This window comes from Mastigoproctus giganteus, chromosome 13 (genome assembly GCF_048544385.1).
Source record: "Mastigoproctus giganteus isolate SK-2022 chromosome 13, ASM4854438v1, whole genome shotgun sequence".
NCBI lineage: Eukaryota > Metazoa > Arthropoda > Arachnida > Uropygi > Thelyphonidae > Mastigoproctus > Mastigoproctus giganteus.
In genome coordinates, this window is record NC_143587.1 from 20674626 (window position 1) to 20698487 (window position 23862).

The following is a 23862-nucleotide window of genomic DNA, read 5'->3' on the forward strand; positions in this document are numbered from 1 at the left end:
AAGCTGGGCTTTTGCTGCATAAATAAACCAAAAAAAAAAAAAAACTTACCTCTACACCCTATATTCATTCTCACCTCTACAATATACCAATCCAGCCATCCCTTAAATTCACTAGAGTATCATCCTTGACCTTCCAGTGAAGCAGTTTATACTAGTTGTTGACAACATACTGAGCAAACATAAAAAAAACTTCCTAAGGTCCAGTATTACCCTCCTCCAAGAGTTTCAGTTTATGTTCCTGGTGTTTGTCTTCCATATCATTATCATTCATTTTGCTCACTCCCATTAGTGGCTTATACACTTCAGTTAGATCCTTCCATCCCTCTCCAAGATGCTTAGTTCCTTACCTCTGTAACTCATAGTCTTCATAGGCTTTCCTCATATTAATGAACCTTTTTGCTATTCTTATCAGATGAGTCACCTGGTTTTGAACCCTTTCAAGAAGTTCAGTGCCTTCCTTTAGTTGTGACCTCCAAAACCATGTGCAATCCTCTTCGAATGAATTCAGCAAGCTCAGTGCTGATGGCATTCTTCCTCTTGCTCAGACCACACACTTGAGGGGCATAAATTCAAATTGAGGTAGAATTATTGCAGGATAGAAGTGCAGAGGTTTCCTTCAGCCAGCAGGTGGCTGATTGTTGAAACAAACTTCCATCTGGTGTTGTGGAAGTGGGCAATTTGAATAACTTCAAGGAAGAACTAGACAAATTATTGGAGGGGATGTATAGTGATGTGGGATTTTTTTTTTTATTGGCTGATGCTTTATAAGCTGGCTTTCTTGCATCATAATTCCACTACTACTACTACTACTACTACTAATAATAATAATAATAATAATAATAATAATAATAATAATAATAATAATGACAACAGTATTCTAAATGTAATCTCACCATTAACTTTTATATATTTGTTATATTTATGTATAGTTTTATATTTTTTTACAGGATGAAAGATGGGGATGAAATAAAGCCGACTCTTAGAGTGAAGTTGTCAAGAGAACCTAGTGGGGATGTTGCTGTTGTGATTGATAAAGTGAAACCTGAAGATGCAGGAAAATATACTGTGATTGCAGCCAATGATGAAGGGGAAACAAGAAGTTCAGCACCTGTTACTGTAAACCGTAAGAATATCGCTTTATATATACTTGTACATTCATTTGATTTTATTATACTTATACCACGTTGTATATATATCTACAGTAAAATCAAATTAATTCATAGTTATTAATTCACTTTATGAAATTTAAAAAATTTACATCAAAGATATTTTTTATTAAAAAGTTAGACCCATGCATTTAAGGAACATGCAGGAAATAATGCTTCCTATTTATTTTCCTCCTTAAGCCATTGTCATTATGCAAGTAATAGTTATATTAGTGTAATACTGGAACATTCAACATCAGAGTTATAGTTCAAATTTTATCCAAAAACCAGTATAACTGCAGTGGCAGTAGATTACAAAATGGTGGCACTTTACATGCAGGCCACTGAATTTTATTTGCCAGTGTTGGTATCAGTTGTTTTTTTTTAATTGGAGAATTTCACTTATCAAGCTAAATGCAAGAGCAACAATATTAATAAGATAGCTGAGGACAAATCAAATCTTGTGAAAACACTTAAAATGCATAAATTGGTTAGTGGCTTCAGCTGAATTGTGGAGTCAGGGTAGTTACACAATACATGGGCCTCCAAATTCTGTTGGAATGAAACCTGCAGGAAGTGCATTTACTGGGATTCATATTATATTAATTTGATAAATAACCCTTTATTGTATGTGTCATAGCTGTGTCTCTTCTTGACTGCAAGAAAACCCAGCTTGTCAAGACAGAGGGGGCACCAGCATCAGCTTTTAAATCAGCAGTGCATGTTTGGAAATTAACTTCAGCCTATTGGAGCACAGTATCTAATACAACTAATTAGTAATGTATATTTTATATCCTGTAATATTTGTTCTGTATAAAAGAAATTAATTGATAAGAAAGTTTATTACAAATATTGTATGTGGGTTAATCATATTATATTTATTTTATTTAGAACCTCCAATCTTTGTGAAACCGCTTGAGTTGGTAGAAGCTGTTGCCAGTTACCCTAATAAAATGGAAGCAGTGTTAACTGGTGTTCCTACTCCAGAAGTTAAATGGTAAGTTGTTATGAATCAAAAAAAAAAAAAATACTAAAAATCAACTAGTTTTTTACATTCTCAAAAAAAATATTATTTTACACTACAAGCAGACTCAGCTTTTTCATGATGGTGTAAACATTCACTTTTACTTTGGATTCATCCAGTATAAGTCTGTAAAGATTCAGATGCATTCAAAAAATTATAAATGATTGGTCTGTATTTTTGGGTTGATGTAGTAAAACTGTTATCAAAAAAATAGAAAATTTTGTTAATTTGGTTATCAAAATTTAGAAAGTTGGGAAAAAATTTTTATAATTTGATAACCAGAAAACAGATTACATAAAATGGGAAAAAATAAAAGAAAGTTTAGCTGCATAATTTTTTAGGGTAAAACAATTGAAAAAAAAATAAATAAAAATAAATATATATAGAACTTATGCTTGAAATTGTTCAGCTCTGTGACTGAGTGGATTCAAACTTCTCTTCTAAAAAATTATATATTTTTGCAGTTACACTAAAGTGAGTTTAACTGCATGTTGCGTAGCCAGGTGGGCAGGAGCAGCAGTGCATAGCACACGCTTCTTGATTAGACCGGGGTTCAAGCCCATGACCACCAAATATGGAGGATGCAGAAAGGTCAGGGAATGATCACTGCATATCCCCGGAGCAATATGGCCTTAGTTGCTAATGCTCCTAAAAACCAAACAACAACAACAACTGCATGTTGATTGAATTATTAACTGTATAATTAATTGATTAATTAATGACCATACATTGCAACTAATCCTGTGGTTTTCTGTCAGTGGATTATAATGAGGGAAAACATTAATAATTAATAATTATATGAGGGGGGATAGGGTTCAAAAAAGATTTGTATTCACCTAGAATTAGTTGTGATGAAAGGGCATTGTTGTGATACAATAATCAATATTGATATTTGAGCAGACCCGCTCATGCCATTCTGAATGTGAGACAATTTCGTAGTTACTGGACTAAAATTTTCTTTGAAAAGACCTGTCAAATATCAATATTGGTTATTGATATTTGACAACTGCCTTGGCAGTGTCTCAAATTTTTAAATGCATAGCGGATTCACCTACTGGATGATGCTAAGTGATAAATCATGTAGCATCATCCAGTAGGTGAATCCACTTATATACATCTAATATCATTTAAATATACATCAAATGATGTACATCTAATAGCATTTAAAAAGAATATTAGAAACTTAGGCTGACCCCATGGATAATGTTTTCTAAGTTGGACATAGGACATAACTTAATCAGAATTTTGAGGGAACAGAACATTCCTGTGATTGACCTTGCATAGTAATGCATTTTAGACCTGTCTGTATTTAATTTCTACATTAATATCCCCTGCAGTCCTATGTAATAATAATAACAGAAAATGTAATAAAAATAACCTACATAATTAACTTGGGTCAAGCTATTTCTCAATTCTAGAACCTTCTGACCTGAATTCTTTGTGACCTTCCTACATTTTACTTTTATCAAAAAAAAAAAAAAATGTAATGTTGGGCTTTGTTAACTTTCTTTCCAATATGTGTGCTTCAAAGCTTGAAAGCAGAATGGCTGCTGCAATTATATAAAGTACAGAAATTAATTTAGATATGATGGAGAATCATTTTATATGTGAGTTTTAAAGTATGACAGTGTTGCCTAGGTGGGTTGTTTATAGTGACGGAGCACTAAAAGACTGAAAAAAAGAGATTTTGTAAACAATCCAAAATACAGTCTTTATAGACACAACAATAGGTTTAATATTGAAGAGTAATGGGAAAAAAGATGCAAAACTTTGTGATATTTTGTGATTTACTTTTAGTATATTGCAATTACACTGGATTTATCTACACTTATTTGTATTATATATAAATTTTTTTTTTTTCTGAGGAAAGTTGTGATCAGAAACTCTGTTGGCACATCAGATTTTGTCTGTTCGTGTCATGTACAAGCATTGATGGCTTAAAGAGGAATTTTTTGCTGATCTTAACAGCAATATTATGGATGCTGAAGAAAGAATAACAAATTTTTATTACATTTGATAATTCTAATAAAGGTAATGTGTCACACATGCACACAATTCTGAAGCTTATTATCACTGATAATGAAGATGATAGAAGTAAGCCACTTTGTTTTCTATCAGAAAAATAAAACAGTAATGTAATTAAAAGGGCTACAAAGGAAGAAAAATTAAATAAAATACAGTTTTGGCAGGCGGTGTATGTTATGCTATATAACTGAAGAAATATTACTGAAATATAATTTCTCATGCAAATTATTTCTTTTAGATTGAATTTATAATTAAAGATTATGTTATAATGTTTCTTATTTAAACTTAAGCAACTGAACTGATGGACTTGAATTAAGAAATTTAAAATTTTGATTGTAAAAAAAAAGAAATTGAATTATAATTTACAGCCTCCTCAGAGCTTATGGTTTGGCTTAGAATTTTATGCAGATAGATTGTATAATGCTTTAAGCTTATTTAAGAGTTGTTAATCTTGTTCATGCAGTAACTGTATCATTTGACACAGCTTAATATCTCTGCTAATAAATTTTTAATTTCTTAAGAAAAGTGTTTTTGAGATTCAAGAGTTTTAGTAAAAACACTTAGTTGGACCATTTCAATCTGGGAAATTTTGGGAAACATTTAAGCTAATTGGTGAAATTAACAGGATGACTTAATGAAATATTTCAACTGTATCCTAAATCAAGAATGCTTGTAAAGTAGTTTTTTGTTATAATATTTTTTGCTAGTTTGGAAGTTATTTCTAATGGATTCAAAATCATCTTCTTAGAGTATAAATTCTCATAGCTGTATATTTAATCTCAGGTCTATGATCCAGATGTTTTCAGATGATAATCATGAATTTCCCTTTTGTTACATTCTTTAAGTTGTTAGAAAGACTGAAGTAAACTTGTAATTGGTCTGAAGCACATCTCAATATTATTATTATTATTATTGTTGCTCTTATATTATTTCTCCCTGATTGGGGGATTCCACTCCGTGACGGATACTGCTACCAAGTACACAGGGTGGTTGTAATGTCTGGTGTTACTGTTGGTTGAGGAAATCTCTGACTATCCTACAGGTGTTCAGGATTGCAACTTTCTGGAGTTCCTTGTATGTGTTCGCTGGGAGACCTATTGCTGCTAGGCTGTTATGTAGGGTCTTTGGCACCATACCGGTTGTTGACACAATGATCGGGATGGTCGATACTTCTTATATATGCCACATCTCCTTGATTTCATGTCTCAGGTTCGTGTACTTCCTAATTTTTTCCTCATGGGTTTTCTGGACATTGCTAGTGTTGGACACTGCTATGTCAATCAGGTAGGTAGCCTTTTCCATCTTGTCCACAAGGGTTATGTCTGGTCTGTTGTGTGGGATGGTCTTATCCGTTATTATGGCGCGGTCTCAGTACAGCTTGTGGGTTGGCGTCTCTAGTACTGCCTGGGGTTCATACTTGTAGTATGGTACACTTTCTTTGGTCAACTGGTATTTCCTTGCTAGCTTCTGATGTATTATCTTGGCTACCCGGTCATGTCTATGAGTGTACTCAGTCTGGGTGATCACCTTGCAACTCGCGGTGATGTGTTGGATCGTTTCTGAGGCCAAGTGGCATCATCGGCATGTGTCATCCGACATTCTGGACTCCTTTGCGATGTATTTTCTATAGTTTCTGGTGTTGATTACCTGGTCTTGGATGGCCAGCATGAATCCTTCAGTCTCGGGGAAGAGCATTCCGCTTTTGAGCCATGCATTGGAAGCAATGTTATCGATATGGAGGTCATTGTAGTGTCTGCCATGATGGAGGTCATTGTAGTGTCTTCTTTGCCCATCTTTCTAACTTCGTTTCTTGTGCCGTCTGGGTGGGTGGGGATTCCTCGCTTTGGTTGAGTGGGTATACCACTTATCTATCTTCCTTATGGCCTGGTGGAGTGGTGCTGTGTTGTTCTCGAAGTAATCCTTCAGGTTAACTATCGCTGTTTTCTGTTGCTCTATCAGGTCTATCAGGCCCCTTCCTCCCTCTTTCCAAGCTATTGTTAGTCTCTCCACTGCTGACTTCAGGTGGTGTTGGCGGCTCTTGGTCATCATTGTCCTTGTCTTTCGCATGATATCTTTTAGCTCAGTGTTAGTCCAATCTATGACCCCAAAGGTGTATGTTAGTACTGGAGCTGCATAGGTGATTATGGCTTTAACTGTGTTCCCTCCATTCAATTTGGCTTTCAGCAGGCTTCTGAGTCTGATGATATTTTTCGGTCAGGCTCTTCTTGATTTCCTTGTGCTCTAACTGCTCAGCCTGCATCATCCCTAGGTATTTGTAGGTCTCTCCTTCTGTCATAGCTTCGATCTCTTTACCAGTCAGCAGCTGGTAGTTTTGGCCAACTAATTTTCCCTGGTGCAGTGTGTGGGTCTTGCATTTGTCTAGACCAAATTCCATCCTGATGTCCTTGCTGAATTCTTCGGTGATCCGGAGTAGCTTCTCGGTTACCGCATAGAGCTTGATGTCATCCATGTACATCATGTGGGTGAGAGTGTACAGGTTCTTTCTTCCTTCTTTGAGATTATATCCATACTTGCTGCTGTTAAGCATGGTGGATAGCGGATTGAGTGCTAGACAGAACCACAGTGGGCTCAGAGCATCTCCCTGAAAGATTCCTCTTCTAATGGGGATTGGCCTGGTTGTGATATTCTTGACCTTAATGGTGGTACTCCATTTCGCCATTGTTGCTCCTAGGAAGTTTGTCACTATCGGATTGACCTTGTAGATCTTCAGGGTCTCTATTAGCCAGCTATGAGGTACGGAGTCGAAGGCCTTGCAGTAATCGATGTAGGCCATGTATAGGTTGCGGTGCTTCTTGTAGGCTTGCTCCATAACTGCCAAATCTATTATAATTATAATAATAATAATTATTATTATTATTATTAGCCATGTGGTGCAAGAAAGCCTGAGGCTTATGCTGCACTAGCCAAAAAAAAATTTTTTTCTGAATTTACCCCAAGAGAGAGAGGGAGGAAATCACCAAGAAAAAGAAGAATGATGATATCCAGCTCAGGACCCTGGTGTGCCAAGCTCATACTCACAAGACAGCGTAAGGCCAAGTCTTTCTTATATTTTTCTTCACACCAATTGAAACTGAGGTGCCTCCGTAGCCAGGTGGGAAGGAGCAGCAGTGCGTAGCACACGCTTCTTGATTAGACTGGGGTTCAAGCCTGTCACCACCAAATATGGAGGATGCGGAAAGGTCAGGGAATGACCACTGCATATTCCCAGAGCAATATGGCCTTAGTTGGTAATGCTCTTAAAAATCAAATAACAAACAACAACAACAATGGAAACTGACTTGTATACTATTACTAAAAATACTTTTTTTGTAAGAATTTACACAAAAAAAGTTATTCACCCCAGCTGTTCCAAGATTTTGCCCTATTCCTCAAGGAGAGTACAATCTTGTTGAGAGTACAATGTTTAGATCACAACTTATGTCATTTATTTATAGGTGTATATCTTTATTGCAATCAGTAGTAATATGTATTTTACATTGATGACTGATGTAATAACCATAACAGCTGTGATGCTAGGGGTTACATAAATAACAGTGAAGTTTCTTAGCAGTTTCTTACATAAATAACAGTGAAGCTCTGAAAATCATTTTTTTCTCTACATATAAATTAGGATATTGTCTTATTAAAATTCTTAGATAATTTTATTTTTTCTACATAGGCTAAAGGATGGTCAAGAAATTACACTTGATGGGGAGCACATAAAGGCTCTACATTTGCCTGATGGCACAGTATCTTTAGTATTTGATAAATGCTGTCCAGAAGATGGTGGAAAGTATACTTGTGAAGCAAAGAATCCTTTTGGTGAAACCTCTACATCTGGAGAAATGACTGTTGGTGGTATGCCTAATCTTATAAAATTTAATGTCTGAAATAAACAACAAAAACTAACTACTAAAATTAACTTTCTGTTTTTAAAGTATCGAATCAACACTTTTTTTGAGTCAGTGCATCTCACATATACTAGATAATCTTCTGTTTGCTCTAATCCATATAGTCTATAAAACTCTTTTCCTTTTGCTTCCATGTCAGTATAATGACTATGTAAATTGCCATCTGTTTCAAATTTGGATTCAAATCCTGTCAGTGATGCAAGGAACTTATTAAAGCATTTCAAGCAGAGCTGCTGTAGCTGGCGTAAGGTAAATATTTAAGATCTTTCAGAATTTTCCTGAATTTTTCATTTCGCAAAGAGAAAATCAGCCTTAGAACATATGTAATTTACAGGCACATGCACACACATGCAAGCACACGCACACACATGCACACACATGCAAGCACACGCACGCACACGCACACACACGCACACACACGCACACACACACACACACACACACACACACACACACACACACACACACACACACACACACACACACACACACACACACACACACGCACGTATATATACATTGACACCCTGAGGCCAGACTAATTCAGAATAATTCCATACCAATTCTCTCTTCCCTTTTACTATAGGTGTAAACATTACATATTTATACAAATTAATCTATTTTCTAAATGAGATATTTGAAACTAATATATAAATCATCTGAACTTATGTTTTACTTCCTTGGGTATTAAATTTTCATGCATCTTAAGTTCAAATTTCAAAAGGAATAACATTTATATTCAGACTAAGGAGCAGTACCTTCAAAAATTATAATGAAATTAGCTTAATAAAGTTTTTAACAGTTCCACAATATTGTTTGAGATGTTCTGAGTAATAAAATGCAATGAATAAAGCACAGAATTCCATTTGCGAAAATTTATACATTTCTGATTTTTAAGATATTGTGCTATACATTATTGTACAGGTAGGCCGATAGATAGCCTCAGTTTTGTATATAGAACCATGAGCCATCTAAATTTGCTATGAAATGCATCAATACATATTGTTGAAGTACTTACCACAATTTATTTACATGTTACACTCAGACTTCAAATAAAAAGCACTGTTCCCAAGGGAGAACTACATTGTCATTTATTTGAAACATGTGGCATATACTCCCATAGCATGAGGGCCTTTGTCCTGTTACTTTAGATATCGGAAGGGTTATAATTTTGTTTATCGAGTTACTGTCCCTATTTCTCTGATTCTGTCCTCTGTTATAAAGAGTCCATAATATAATCTGAGTGCAAGAACCCAGGCTGACTAGGGAGATTTTACTGCATTTGCTTGTCATGTGAACTGAAAAAACCACAGGATAATTGAGTGCAGAAATGAATTGGTGTTTTACATTTTTGAGTTAAATCTCAATGCATCTTAAGTTCAAATTTCAAAAGGAAACCCTAATCTCTATGCCTGCAGTTGGCTAACTTGGTACCAAATTAACAAGGCTTTTCCTCTGGTTAAAAGTGAGAATTAACTCAAACCTCTCCAAATCAGTGAAATAGCAAAGCCACTATATCTTAAAAGAGGGCCTAATTACTTAAAAATTTCTAGAAATAACATCAACTTAAAACAAACTAGGTATAGCTTTAATTAAAAAACATCCTTAGGCAGAACACAGATTGAGTATCAGTGTTATACCTGAAAGATTTTGAATCCATTAATTTGTAGTTCACTGCTCATGAAATAGTGGACTGAAAAATAATGTATTGTTTGTCCATGGGAGGGTTTTCAATGCTATCTGTAAGAGGCAGCTTGAAGTTCTGGTACTATCTGTAAAAGGCAGCTTAGCAGCCCATCCAAGTTGCCTATACAGATTTTTTTTTTTTTTTTTTTTTTTTTTGTCATACTCCTCAGAATTGTTTGGTCTGTAACATACACCATCTTATGCACTTGATCTAACATTGGGCACAGTCTGTTTGAGGGAGCTTTTGATAAGAAGCATGACTAAGAACTTTCATTATATTCACTATAATGAAATTTCTCATTTCTTTTTTATATCACTGTTAGTTAGTCCTGTTATATCAGCATTGGTTGACTAAATAAAAAGCTCAAATTTATTTAATTTATTTACAGTACTCCTGGCATTACTATACAGTAGAACCATGGCAACATTCATATGAATGTTGCCAGCTATGATACAAAGATAAGAAGAGTACACAGATCTCAATATATTTATATGTAAAATGACCTCTACTGTAATAGATGCTTCATTATCTGCGACTGAATGAGGGAAAAAAATATACAAATGTTAATTTTTTTTATTCTGCAGTTTTACCTTTCTTTTATGGTGATAGGCCTAATGAGGATGGTTCAGTATTATCCACAAAGTTTTGGCCCTCTCCTATTATTTACAGTTATACAGTATAGCTAGGCTCTCATTATCCCATTTGTGCAAAATATGTAAGCTAACTTCTTTCAAATTACTATGTTACCCTAATAACTTATTAAAAATTTCCCCCTTTTTTTTTTTTTTCATGGTATGCATTTATCATTATAACACATCCCCAGGGGCTCACATCTGGTGAGTATGGGCTTGGCACACCCAGGGTCCTGAGCTGGATATCATCATCATTCTCTTTCTTGGTGATCTTCTTCTACTTTTGTCTCTCTCTCTCTCTCTCTCTCTCTCTCTCTCTCTCTCTCTCTCTCTCTCTCTCTCTCTCTCAGGGTAACTTGGGAATTTTTTTTTTTTTTTTTTTTTGGTATATATGATATACCAGTTAGCATAAGCCTCGGGCTTCCTTGCATCATATAGCTAATAATAATAATAATAAAAATAATGTGCAAAGGGAGCATGTCAAAATTACCATTCACTTAACGACATTGCACTTGACTCATTTTCAGTGAATCTAATCCTATCAAGTATACTGAAATTTAAGTTGTTAAAATTGTGCTGATTAATATTCTAAGCCTGTCCATTTTACTATAATAGGACTTATATCCATTTTTTTATAGTACAAGAAAAAAAAAATAGGAAGACAGTACTGATTTCTCAAATGTATGTAAGTGTATATGTCAAGATACAGTAGTATAAATGTTATTGACACAAATCTACTGGGTAGATGCCACATTATTTCCTTTTTATTTTATAATATAAATTTATTATTTTCCAAATGAAGGCTAATAATAATATTCACTTGAAACATTGAGATTTAAGCTGTTTGTAGTTAGTTTTAACTTACCTAATTTAATTTTAAAATATATATTTTTTCAATACAAAACCAATGTGAATCATTGACAAATTCTGTATTCCCCATTATTATGAGTTACAAAGATGATATACCAGTTAAATTTTTATGGGATTGTATAATAAATTATACTTCTAGTCTGCTTTAAATAGTCTTATTTTTTATTCCATCCATATGGTACTCTATTTCTGAATAATATGTATATGCAAAATTTTGATTTTGAATATATTTAATTATATTCTCATTAGCTGATCCTCTAAATAATATTAATAACAAATGGTTTTTATTTATTTGTATGGTTAACAGAAAAAGAACGCAAAGCAGAACCACATTCACCTCCTATCTTCATCAAACCTCTTGGTGACCTAATTCTGAATGAGGGAGAACCAATCAAATTTGAAGCAACTGTATCAGGTAATCCACTTCCAGATGTTCAGTGGTATCTTGATGAACAGCCAATAAATGCATCAGACAATATCATTCCTTCATTTGATGGCAAAAAGGTGATCATAATTTAATATGAAATGAATCTGTAATGTTTTATTTAATTCATAAGTAACCATATTTTGTTTTGTAATATGAGTGGTTGTATAGAACCCTCCTTCTTTCTTTAACCTTTTTCTGCAGTGAGTTTCTTGAACCTGTCTGAGCACCAAGCAAACAGTGGATTTTCCATTGGCAGTGGGCTCTGTGTTGTGTTGTGTTTTGTTTCTTTGTGAAAATTTGAAAATTCATACAAATAAATACTTTATACCAAAATGCTTTTAAATATTAATTTGTTATTATTTTGACCTTGTTGCCCAATATTAAAGTGAAATTATTTCAAAACAAAATGAGAATTTAAAAAAAATCATAAAACACTTTATAATTTTTTTTTTTTTTTATGTCATACTATCTTCTACTTCTGTTTATATATCACTTGATTCGATTTCACTAACTTCTAGATCTGAATTCCACAGAATTTTGGCTTTTATAAGCCATAATCGTACAAGAGTGGCTGACTGGTATAATCTCCTTCTCCAATTTTAAAATCAGTTTTCATTCTACCATCCAGGGCCGGATTTCCCATTAGGCATTGTAGGCACTGTGCCTAGGGCCTATGACAGTTTTAGGAAGGGAAAAAAATTAAAAAAATAGGGAGGAAAAGGTTTTCAGATTTAAAAATAATGCAATTATAAAACTTCAACATTATACTTGAAATTAAAAGGAAACAAAATCTACAATATCTAGGTTACTTGTAACATTTCTTAAGATTACAAAAGTTTCTTGCTTTGGCTTCTCATTACAGCAAAATCTTTAATAACGTCCTTGAAGTCCATATGACAAATTATATCGTTTTTGATACATAGAAGTGCCAATGACGATAAGCGATCTTGGCTCATAGTTGAGTGTTCACAGTTCTTGATCTGCTTAAGTTTCGAAAATGAGCGCACTCCTTCAGCATTTGATCCAATTATGGATAGATAAATTTTTAAAGCTATGTCTATGTTTGGAAAACTAGTAATCAGTTTATCTTTTATTTGTGCCTTTATTAATTCTGCCACAGAAGTTTTGTCCTTGTATAGTGCTGAAAACAATAGAAATTCATGAACAGTCTACTTCTAAGTCAGAAGAGTAGGTGTTCACTAATGCTGTGGCTTTGGATTGAATTTCTTCTTTTGACATAGATTTATCTATAAGAAAACTGAAAGTATCATGTAATGTACTGTATGCAGCATGTTGTTTTGCCATTTCTGTGACCAGTATGTCTACAATACGATAAAAAACTTGACTTCAAAATGTATCTTTTGCACTTAGTTCTGCTGGTACCAATTCCTCTGATGTTTCAACAAATGGTTTCTTTCTTTTCCGCCTTCAGTCTTCATATTGTCTGTAATCATAATTTGGAATGAATTCTTTTGCCATTTCAAAATCATAAAATTTGCATTTGTCTCAAACATCAATCAGATAATCCAGAAGTGCATCATATAATTTCACAATTATGCATAACTCAATTCCAGGTTCTTGAATTTCTTTATTCACTCTATCTGTGTTTTTCAGATCTTCCCAAATGACGGTCATTAAGGATATTTCTAACTTGTTCAGTTTATTTATCAAAGCTTTTGCTTTGTGAACCACTGTCAGTTTTTGTTCTTTGCATTCTGAGATATCAATAGGTGCTGCATGAATTTTACTGTAATTTTTTTTCAATGATCTCACAGCATCGTAACATGATGATCATCTTGTGTCTGATAGATTTTTGACCGAGGTTGTTCTTGGTCAAAAATCTATGGTGGTGATGGTCTAAATTGAGTATGATGGTGATTCTCCATCGTACTCAATTTAGACCATCTTTGTGTGGTGAGGCTACAAAGAATGTGTAGGTTTTTTCCCATTGTCAGTAGAAATAATATTTTTTAAATAATGTATAAAAAACAGAATTTTTTAAATGTTTAATTTTTTATTAAAAATTACATATGAACACTGTAATCTGTTAAGAAGAGATGATGTATTGGTACTGCCTTTATTGGTATATACCTTTCATTATGAACTGAATAATAAACAGTGTTTATTATTTTTTAACTAAATAAAATTTAGTTAAAAAATATAAGTTAAATTCTTGTTTCCCTTTATTACTTTTCAGAATGCTCTGATTCTTCTCTTTTGTCTTTAATATCTGAATTTGGTTAATCTAATGATCACTTCATGTTTTGAATTTGTTTCTTTCATTTGTTTCTTCTCATTCATTTATGATGTTTAAATGTGAAATAGTATAGCAAACTACATATAGAGAAAGGAAGAATAAATATTTTTGAATTATAGTAACTAGTTTCATTCCTTATTTGATTTTAAGTGTGGTTCAACTCATAATCTTTTGCAAACAAAGAGTCTTTAAGTCATTGGCTGTTTTGGCACTTTTTCCACAACTCAAGTTTGATTTCTGCTCACAGAGGAAGCATTCTTCACAGGGGATGTAATTTAATATCTGCATTATTTTTATATCTCAGTAGAGGAAAAGTTACATATGATAAATTTCACATAGCATCAGATGAACACCTTTAGGTGTTCATCTAATCAATCTGCAACTGCTGCCTTCTCATCTTATGGGTGATATAACATGAATGGTAAGATGGGAGCTTTCTTATTTGCATTTCCTTTGTACAACACCACATAGTTCTTATTGGAAATTCCTGCCCATATGGAATTCATATAAGATGGGGCTTTTTCACACTGTCACCAGCTGTACAGTTGTTTTGACTAGCATTTTATTATTATTATTATTAGCTACATGGTGTAAGGAAGCCTGAGGCTTATGCTGCACCAGCCAAAAAAAAAAAAAAATTCCCTGAGTTATCCTGAGAGAGAGACAGAGTGTCAAAAGTAGAAGGGAATCACCAAGAAAGAGAAGAATGATTATATCCAGCTCAGGACCCTAGGTGTGCCAAGCCCATACTCACCAGATGTGAGCCCCTGGGGTTAAATGTGTGAAATAATCATTTCTCAACAACACGCGATTTACTCTCGAGGCATTTTTTTTTTGCAATGACAACTTTCTATTTCACAGTATGTTGGATGTTTTATCTTGTTTCTTTCAGTTTCACATTTGCTTCAGTCATTCATTTCAGAAGGTCAGATGTTTTTATAATGTAAGTTTTCTTTTTCTTTATGATTATTATTATTTATTTAATCAAACCAACTTTCTTTAGTCACCAGCTGTACAGCTGGTTTAACTAGCATTTACTGCAATGGTGGATTGGAAATTGGAAACACAGTAAAAATACTTTTATCATTCAACTGACTTTCTCTTATATAGTTTTCAGAATTCTTATTCTCTGGAAGTATACAATTTAGGAAAAAAAATTTAGATGTAGAGAACTATTGTTATCATTTCTTCTTTTGTAGTACTGAAATTTTGTGAATTATGAATTAAAGTTTTTTGTGATTATGCATGATACTTTTTGCAACTTTTTATTTTGTTGTACTTGTATAATAATAAATAAGCAGATTATTAAAAATAAATTTACTGAATTTATTTGTAGATTTGAAAATTGATTATTATGTTATAGAGTGTACTTGATTTTTAACCTAAAGTAATTTATTAAATAATTGTTATAATAATTACATTTTAATAATTATATAAATTCAGTAATATCTATGATTACATGTCATTTTATAATAGGTAACTTTGGATATTAAACATTCCAATCCACAACATGCTGGAGCCTATTCGTGTGAGATAAAAAACATTATTGGTGATGCTTCTTCTAAAGGTAGTGCCAAGGTAACAGAAAATAAAGCTCCAGTGTTTATACAGAGACTTGTAGATATGGATGTGAGTAACTTTTTTTTTTCTTCTAATAACTAAATATTAATTCTTTAATAAAAACAGTAAAATACTATTTTTGAAATTACTAAAAATTTAGACAGTGTGTTGTGTTGCACTGTTGATATGGAAACAGCAATGAATAGTAGGCCAAAAAAAAAAGGAATAAAAGGAAATTCCATCCAAATGGAAGGGTATTGCAGTCAGCAGTCTGGAATGAGGGCCTTGTCAGTCAGTTTGCTTTGGAGATATTGTGCAAGGTTCATGGACTAGAATTTTTCTCAGCATGGTGTGTACTCAGTAACAGGAGAGACATTTACAGGGATGGAATGTACTTAAATAGAAGGAGTTGAAAGAATTGCTGATACTATTGAGGCAGTGTTAGATGGATCAAAAAAACTGTTATTTTGGAGAGTACACTAATAGTTTAATGGCAGCTGCAAGCAGAGGCAGAATTGATTCTTGCAATACCTCTATTGGGTTGTAGCAGCCTAGAAAGCAAAGTGTGGAGGGTTACAGACATTTATTTGCTTATAATATATAATAATCTAGGAACCCGGTAAAGAAATTTGGTGAATTTGAAGAGGAATAAATTTGGAATTTGGTTTTTTTTTTTGAATAAATTTGGTTAAGTCATAAAATGCTAACATATAGCTATAATACAAACATGGTGTAATTCTAATGATGGAGAGGGAGAATTTTAATGTAGCATTAGCAAGCTCATATAGCATCAGCCAAAAAAAAAAAAAAAAATACTTTCCCATTTCACACATACATACCTCCAAAAGTTTGTCTGGTTCAGCCTTGAATTTATTTAAGCTGTCAACTTCCACAATGACAGATGGAAATTTGTTCCAGCAATCAACCACCCACCAGCTAAAGGAAAATTTCCACACATCTATTCTACAACTATCTTTCCTCAATTTGAATTTATTCCCACTCAGGTGCGAATCTGAGCAAGAAGAAGAATCCCATCAGCATTGAGCTTGCTCAAACCATTCAAGCACTTATACACTTATACGAGGTAATTAATCAGATCACCTCGCAGGTAACTAATCTCCATACCTACAATTTGTAGAACTTAAGCTTTCTTGGTAAGAGCAACTCCTTGTTCCACTCACCAATCTTGTTGCCCTTCTCTGTACTCGTTCCAGCAGCTCTACTTCTTTCCTAAAATGAGGCCTCCAGACCTGTATGCAGTACTCAAGGTGTGGCCTGACCATTGCCTTATACAAAAGGATAATCACCTCTTTGTCTCTGCTAGCAAAATTCCTATATATCATTGATATATAGGAATGCAGCCTGTTTGTACTGTACAGAAAACTTCATCTCTGACTGCATAATTACCCCCAGGTCTTTCTCGTTCTCCACTACCCTGAGTGTAGTACTGCACAGTTGGTATGTTACTCTAGTATGTTGGTATGTTACTCTACAGTTGGTTCGTTACTGCTACCCATATGTAGAGTTGCCACTTCAGTTGCCACTTCTCAGCCCCCATCTGTCCAAATTTTCTAGATCCTGTTCCAGTAGCACACTGCCATTACTGCTATTAACAACCCTGCCGACCTTTGTATCCTTATCCTTAATAGCATTCTTCTCTAATTTGTACAGTAGTCGTCCGTGTATGAATGTTGTGTAAATTGAAGCAATTTGGCATTAAGGTCAAGTTACTATTATTCATAAAGGGATGATTACATCATAGGAGACAATGAGTGATCATAATTAGCCATTACTCTACATGAACTAATATGATGAGTGAGGTAGCCAAAACTAAAAAGTAAGAGGATCAACACCAAACACTGTGCTACCACAGGGATTGGCAGGTAGAGCACCAGTTACTTGTTGAAACTTCAAATTCAATATGCAAAATAAATATGTTGTGCCTAGCAACTATGGTCGTGTGGTCGTGTAGGGTACAGATGACTTCACAAAAGCTTTTATAGTAGGTGAAACTCTAAGTTCATTCAGTCATTCTGATGATGGGAATTTGTATTGTAAATTCTTGAAATGTCATTGCATAAAATTTTAAGTGTATTGTGTATCAAATTTATTCTTAGTTAATTATCAGTTCCCATGTAATGATATTAAGAACTTTTACACAGCCAATTTTATGAGACATGGAAGTTTCTATCAATATTTACATTCTTCTTCCCTTGATACTGTTTGGATCCTTGGTTGAGAACCTGGTCAAGGACATTGAGTCCCTTGTAACTTCTCTGATGTGTTGCAGTAAATAACAATCACTTACCTGGTTTGAAAATGTGATCCTACTTGATATATTGTCAGCCCACAATTTCTAAATAAAAAAGTTAATCTAACATATAATGAGGGAATCATACTTTCCCATTCAAGTTGTTGAAAAGATTATTATCATCATGCAAGACTGTTGTGGAATCCTATTAGTGAAGTGATAGAACATTTTAAAAAAAAAATTGTTCTTTATGGTAACCTCGTCAGAAAACCAGAATGCTTTTAAATGCCCATGGACATCGAGTTAAAAGGATGCATATTGGAAGTGGCTGTCAAAGACCCCATGAGAAACATTTGCACTTATGATGTAAGGTAGTGTTAGGTCTTTTATTTCTAGAAAAAAAAAGTGTTTTTATACTCCTGAAATATAAAGAATGTACAAATATACATCTTCGGACATATACATCATCATTTGTACATATACATCACGAAGATGTATATGTACAAATATACATCTTCGTGGAAAATACAGTTGATCTTATACTTTGTAGGTTCCAACATCTGAACCAATGAAGCTGACTTGTAGAGTAGAGGGTGTTCCTAAGCCTGATATTACTTGGTATTACAATGGTGTTCCAATTTTGCCAGGATTGAAGTACAACGTGTTACGAGAAGATGACTTTTGCTCACTTGTAGTTCCATTCCCACGAACAAGAGACTCTGGTGTATATGAGTGTGTGGCTAAGAATCCTCTTGGTGAAGATCGTTGCAGTGCCACCATGAATGTCAGGTAGTAACAATAGAACTATTCTTTTTTTTAAGTGAACATATCAGAACTATTATTATCATAATAACTTTTTTTACCTTCAAGTTTTTATTTGATAACAAATTGTTTAGATATTGTCCCACTTGCTCAGAGGAGCAATTTCACCGCTTCATAAACCAGTTGGAAAGTGATTTTTTCTGCAGCTTATACGTATGAAGATACTTTGATAAGTTTTTAGCCTCTCACAGAAGAGAGATGTATTTTTAGTGCATATATATATTTGTTTTTTTAGGAGCATTACCAACTAAGGCCATATTGCTCCAGGGATATGCGGTGGTCATTCCCTGACCTTTCTGCATCCTCCATCCTCCGTATTTGGTGGTCACGGGCTTGAACCCCGGTCTATTCAAGAAGCGTGTGCTATGCACTGCTGCTCCTGCCCACTTGGCTACGTAGGCACCCATATTTTTTTCTTTTGTACCTTTTATATGAATGCATGCAAAGTTATAGCTCAGTTTTTCAGGCCATTGAAGTTTGCACCATAAAATATCTTTACAAAAAGAGATTATGCATGAAGGTATGATAAATACATTACGGGACGCTATCCCATCGTATACAATTGTCAAAAATTAGGTGGCTGAATTTAAATGTGGTAGAACTAGCATCAAAGATGAATAGCAATGCAGTGCAGTGGACATCCATCAAAATCAGCCATCCTAGAAAATATCAATAAAGTTTGTGACATGGTGATGAATGATTGACTAGTAACCATTAGAGAAATAGCAGATGTTACAGGAATTAATTGAATGGGTGCAAATTTTTCTTTAAAAGTAGGTTTCTGCATGATGGGTCCTCTACATTTTGACACCCAATCAGAAACTGCTTTGATTCAAAACTTCATAGCAACTTTTTAGCATTAGCATTAGTAGAGGCATTTGATGCAAGAAAGCAAGCTTATGCAGCATCAGCCAAAAAAAAAAAAAAACCACTTCCACTTCACCCCTCTGTTCGTTCAAAATACCTGTCCAGCTGAGCCTTAAACTTATTTAGGCTATCAACTTCCACAACAAGGGATGGAAGTCTGTTCCACCAACCAACCACTCGCTGGCTAAAGGCAAATTTCCGCACGTCTATCCTACATCTGTCTTTCCTCAATTTGAATTTATGCCCTCTCAGGTGATTATTCTGAGCGAGAGGAAGAATCCCATCAGCATTGAGCATGCTCAAGCCATTCAAGGCTTTATACACCTCTATCAGATCACCTCACTGGTGCCTAGTCTCCAGACTGTAATTTGCAAAACTTAAGCCTTTCTTCGTAAGAGCACCCCTTTGTTCCATTCACTAATCTTGTTGCCCTTCTCTGTACTCGTTCCAGCAGCTCTACATCCTTCTTGAAATGAGGCCTCCAGACCTGTATACAGTACTCTAGGTGTGGCCTGACCATTGCCTTATACAAGGCAATGGTCAGGCCACACCTAGAGTACTGACCATTGCCTTATACAAGGGAATAATCACCTCCTTATCCCTGCTAGAAAAATTCCTATATATCATTGACAATACACCATGAGCTACTCTTGCAGCCCGTCTGCACTGCTCAGAGAACTTCATATCTGCCTGCACAACCACCCCCAGGTCCCTTTCATTCTCTACCACTGTCAGTGTAGTACCACAGAGTTGATACGTTGCTCTGGGGTTGCTGTTTCCCATGCGTAGTACTTTACATTTGTCAATGTTAAACTTCATTTGCCACCTCTCAGCCCATCTGCTCAACCTTTCCAGATCCTGTTGCAGCAGCATAGTGTCAGTAGTGTCCTTAACAACCCTGCCAATCTTTGTATCATCTGCAAACTTGGACATTAAGCTTGATATGCGATCATCAATATCATTTATAAATACAGAAAACAATAATGGACCCAACACTGAGCCCTGAGGGACTCCACTAATAACATTAGTCCACGACGAGCAGTGTCCATTGATTACCACTCTCTGTCTTCTCCCCCTCAGCCACCCCTTTATCCACAGCAGCAATTTGCCTCCAATGCCACACTGCTCCAATTTGTGCAGCAGTCTTCCATGTGCAACAGTATCAAAAGCCTTTCTAAGATCCAAGTATATAATATCAAAGTTATTCCCTGCATCCAGTTCCTTTGTGACTGCATCATAGTATCCAATCAAATTGGTCAGGCAAGACTTCCCCTTAACAAAACCATGTTGTGTCCGAGCTATAACTGAAGTCTTGTCTAAATGATCCTGCAGTGCTTCTTTGACTAGTGCCTCCATTAATTTTCCTGGAACAGAAGTTAAACTCACAGGTCTATAATTACTTGTGTCAGCCTTTGATCCTCCTTTGTAAATTGGGGTCACATTTTCACATCTGCAGTCTGTGGGTACCTCCCCTGAGTCCGAGGAAGCTCTCATAATTATGGCTAAGCGTTTGCTTACTTCCTCTGCTGCCTCCTTTAATATAACTAGATAGATCCCATCCACCCCAGGTGCCTTTCTTGTGTTTATCTTCAACAATTTCTCCTCCACTTTACTCTCAGTTATTACAAGATTCTCTAGTTTACTGCTAGAGTTGAATACACCTCTGGCTTTCCCCTCGCTAAATAACTCCTCATGTGTGAATGTCGATGCAAAATATTCATTTAGTTTGTTAGCTACCTGAGCAGGATCATCAACAGTTGACCCATCGATATCAAGTGGACCAATCTGATTCATTCCCTTCCTTCTAGAGTTTACATAAGTAAAGAACTCTTTGCTGTTTTTCTTTGCATCCCTTGCCAAAGATTTCTCGTAATCTGCCTTCGCCTGCCTAACCTCCTTTGTAACTTGGTTACAGATCAACTTGTATCTATCATAGGCTTCTGTGTCATGTGTTAATTTGTATGTATCCCATGCATGTTTCTTCTCTGCCATATGCCTCATTAGTTCATCTGACATCCATTTAGGCCTAAACCTTGAACAATATTTCTTAGTTGGTATGTAAAGCCTAGTAGCTTCCAAGATAAGTTCTTTGAATGCTTCCCATTTTGAATTTGCTGTTGGTAACATCATCAGTTGGTCCCACTGTATAGAATTTAAATACTGTCTCAGTCCATCATAGGCCTTTACGAAAAAAATAACCCTTCTCTTTACCCCTAATGGTAGATACCTCTTTGAGTAAATCCCACCTCAGCACACTGTGATCACTGCCACCTAGTGGTTCATTTATCTGCAGATTCTTAATGCATGAAGAATCACTGCTGATAATCAAATCAAGAGTATTCCGCTCAAACAGATACTGAAAACTTCATGAGCAGATATGTAACTATGTATGAAATATGGCTTCTTTGCTACCAACCAGAGTCAAAACTGCAATCAAGAGAAGTATGCTGATTCACAACCTCCAAACAAGTCCAAGTCAGTCCTGTTAGCAGGCAAGGTCATGACATGTCTTCTAGGATGCATTGGGGATAATAATGGCAGATTATCTTCCAGAGACAAACAGTAAATAGATAATACTATTCTAAATTAGTAACTAAATTATGAGATGTGGTCAAGCTGCCAGTACAGTGCATTTGTTTGCATATTGGCTGTTGCCATGCCTTCAGTTCATCAGGCTGGCTATGAATTGTTGCTCCATCCACCATACTCATCAGATCTAGTTATGTCTAATTTACACTTATTCTCGAAACAACTTATCTGGAAGGAAATTTGGGTTGGATGATGAGGTGACAAGCCAAACCCCATTTTTTTTTCATGACCTCCAAGAAAGTAACTACAAAACTGGAATAAATAATAAATAAATTTCCATTTATTCTTGATATGGGCGAGGCCAGAAGAGTTTACATATTCACTGTGACTACATATTTGCTGTGACTACATTGAATTAATAAGGGCAGCCATATTTTTGGTGAAACAATTAGCAATAGGCCATGCACTTTTCATGGCAGTGTACGAGCTCAAACCCACAACCTCTTTGCCTGTGGCTATGCATAACTACTGTATCCAGCCCACCAGATTATGAATCTGGAGAATCACCAGAAAAAGTGCATTGCATTACAAGAGACTACACTGATAAATGCTGTTAATTCAACATTATTTAATAACTTCTCCTATGTTAGAATAACATTTAACTTGTCAAATAACATTTGTACTCATATTATCATTATGTGACAAATCTCTTTTTTACATTTAGAAAATTGCATACATGTTGTTATCCTCATATAATTTATGTTGGAATCATCAGAAATCTGATGAGAGACCAACTCAATTATTAATAAAGGTTGTATGATTATATTTTATAGCATAATTTGGATATGATCCTCTAGTGCTAGTATATTTTATAACTCTGAAAATTTCACCTTCATTTGTTTTAATAGGTGCCTCCGTAGCCAGGTGGGCAGGTGCAGCACTGTGTAGCACACGCTTCTTGATTAGACCGAGGTTCGAGCCCATGAACACCAAATACGGAGGATGCAGAAAGGTCAGGGAATGACCACTGCATATCCCTGGAGCAATATGGCCTTAGTTGCTCATGCTCCTAAAAAGCAAATAACAACAACAACAACAACCGATAATAACAAATAACAATTTGTTTTAATATCTCCTCTCAAAGTCAATAATTTGTCTTTCCTATTAATTGTATTCTATTCTAAAGGTATGTGTCTTTATGCTTTACTGTAAGCCTCTATAGGTGTTGCATTAGTTGTCCTGGGGCAAACTCAGCATTGTCAGCATATTTAAAGACTTTGATCAGTTCCCTTCCAAGGTATATAGTTAACAATCTCTGTATTCCACATATTTGAAGTCTTTTCTCACATGGGTGCACTTTTCCAATCTCAACAAGCATGTATCTTCTATTTTTGGACCCTTTCAAGAAGATCAGTATCTTTTTTTTTTCAAGTGTGACACGGTATTTCTAAGTGCTGTTTCACCATTGCCATATACAGTGGGATTATAACCTCCCCATCTTTATATGCATAAGTTTGATAAATCCTTAATTATGGGCCCTCCTTGCCACTTGTGTATACTGCTTGGAGAACATCATGTCTGCTAGTATTGTAACCTCCAAATCTCTATGTCTTCACCTTCTTCTTCTTCTTCTTCTCCCTGTCATACCAAAGAAACACTGCTTGGCACTGGTTGGTCATCATCAGATTTTGACATTATGTGTCATATCTCTTTTCTATTGGTATGAGCAGAAGCCTGAAAACAAGATGCAGAATATTTCAGAGACTGCTGGAAGTCATTGCAGTACAAGTAAACACTTGGGTTGTGTTAGGGTAGCTAATAATAGAAACAGATGCATGTATACTTGCATGTACAC

The 23862-nt window shown here is 35.0% G+C and overlaps 1 protein-coding gene across 1 annotated transcript in view; it reads left to right on the top strand.

Annotated features, from left to right (window-relative positions):
* Positions 1-23862, top strand: part of LOC150075838 (protein Obscurin-like) — a 598361-nt gene that overhangs the window by 483517 nt on the left and 90982 nt on the right. The window contains exons 69-74 of the mRNA XM_090387723.1: positions 948-1123; positions 2037-2142; positions 7874-8052; positions 11602-11798; positions 15455-15607; positions 18340-18578. Coding sequence (XP_090243849.1) covers positions 948-1123; positions 2037-2142; positions 7874-8052; positions 11602-11798; positions 15455-15607; positions 18340-18578 — 1050 coding nt within the window. The remainder of the gene's footprint in view (positions 1-947; positions 1124-2036; positions 2143-7873; positions 8053-11601; positions 11799-15454; positions 15608-18339; positions 18579-23862) is intronic.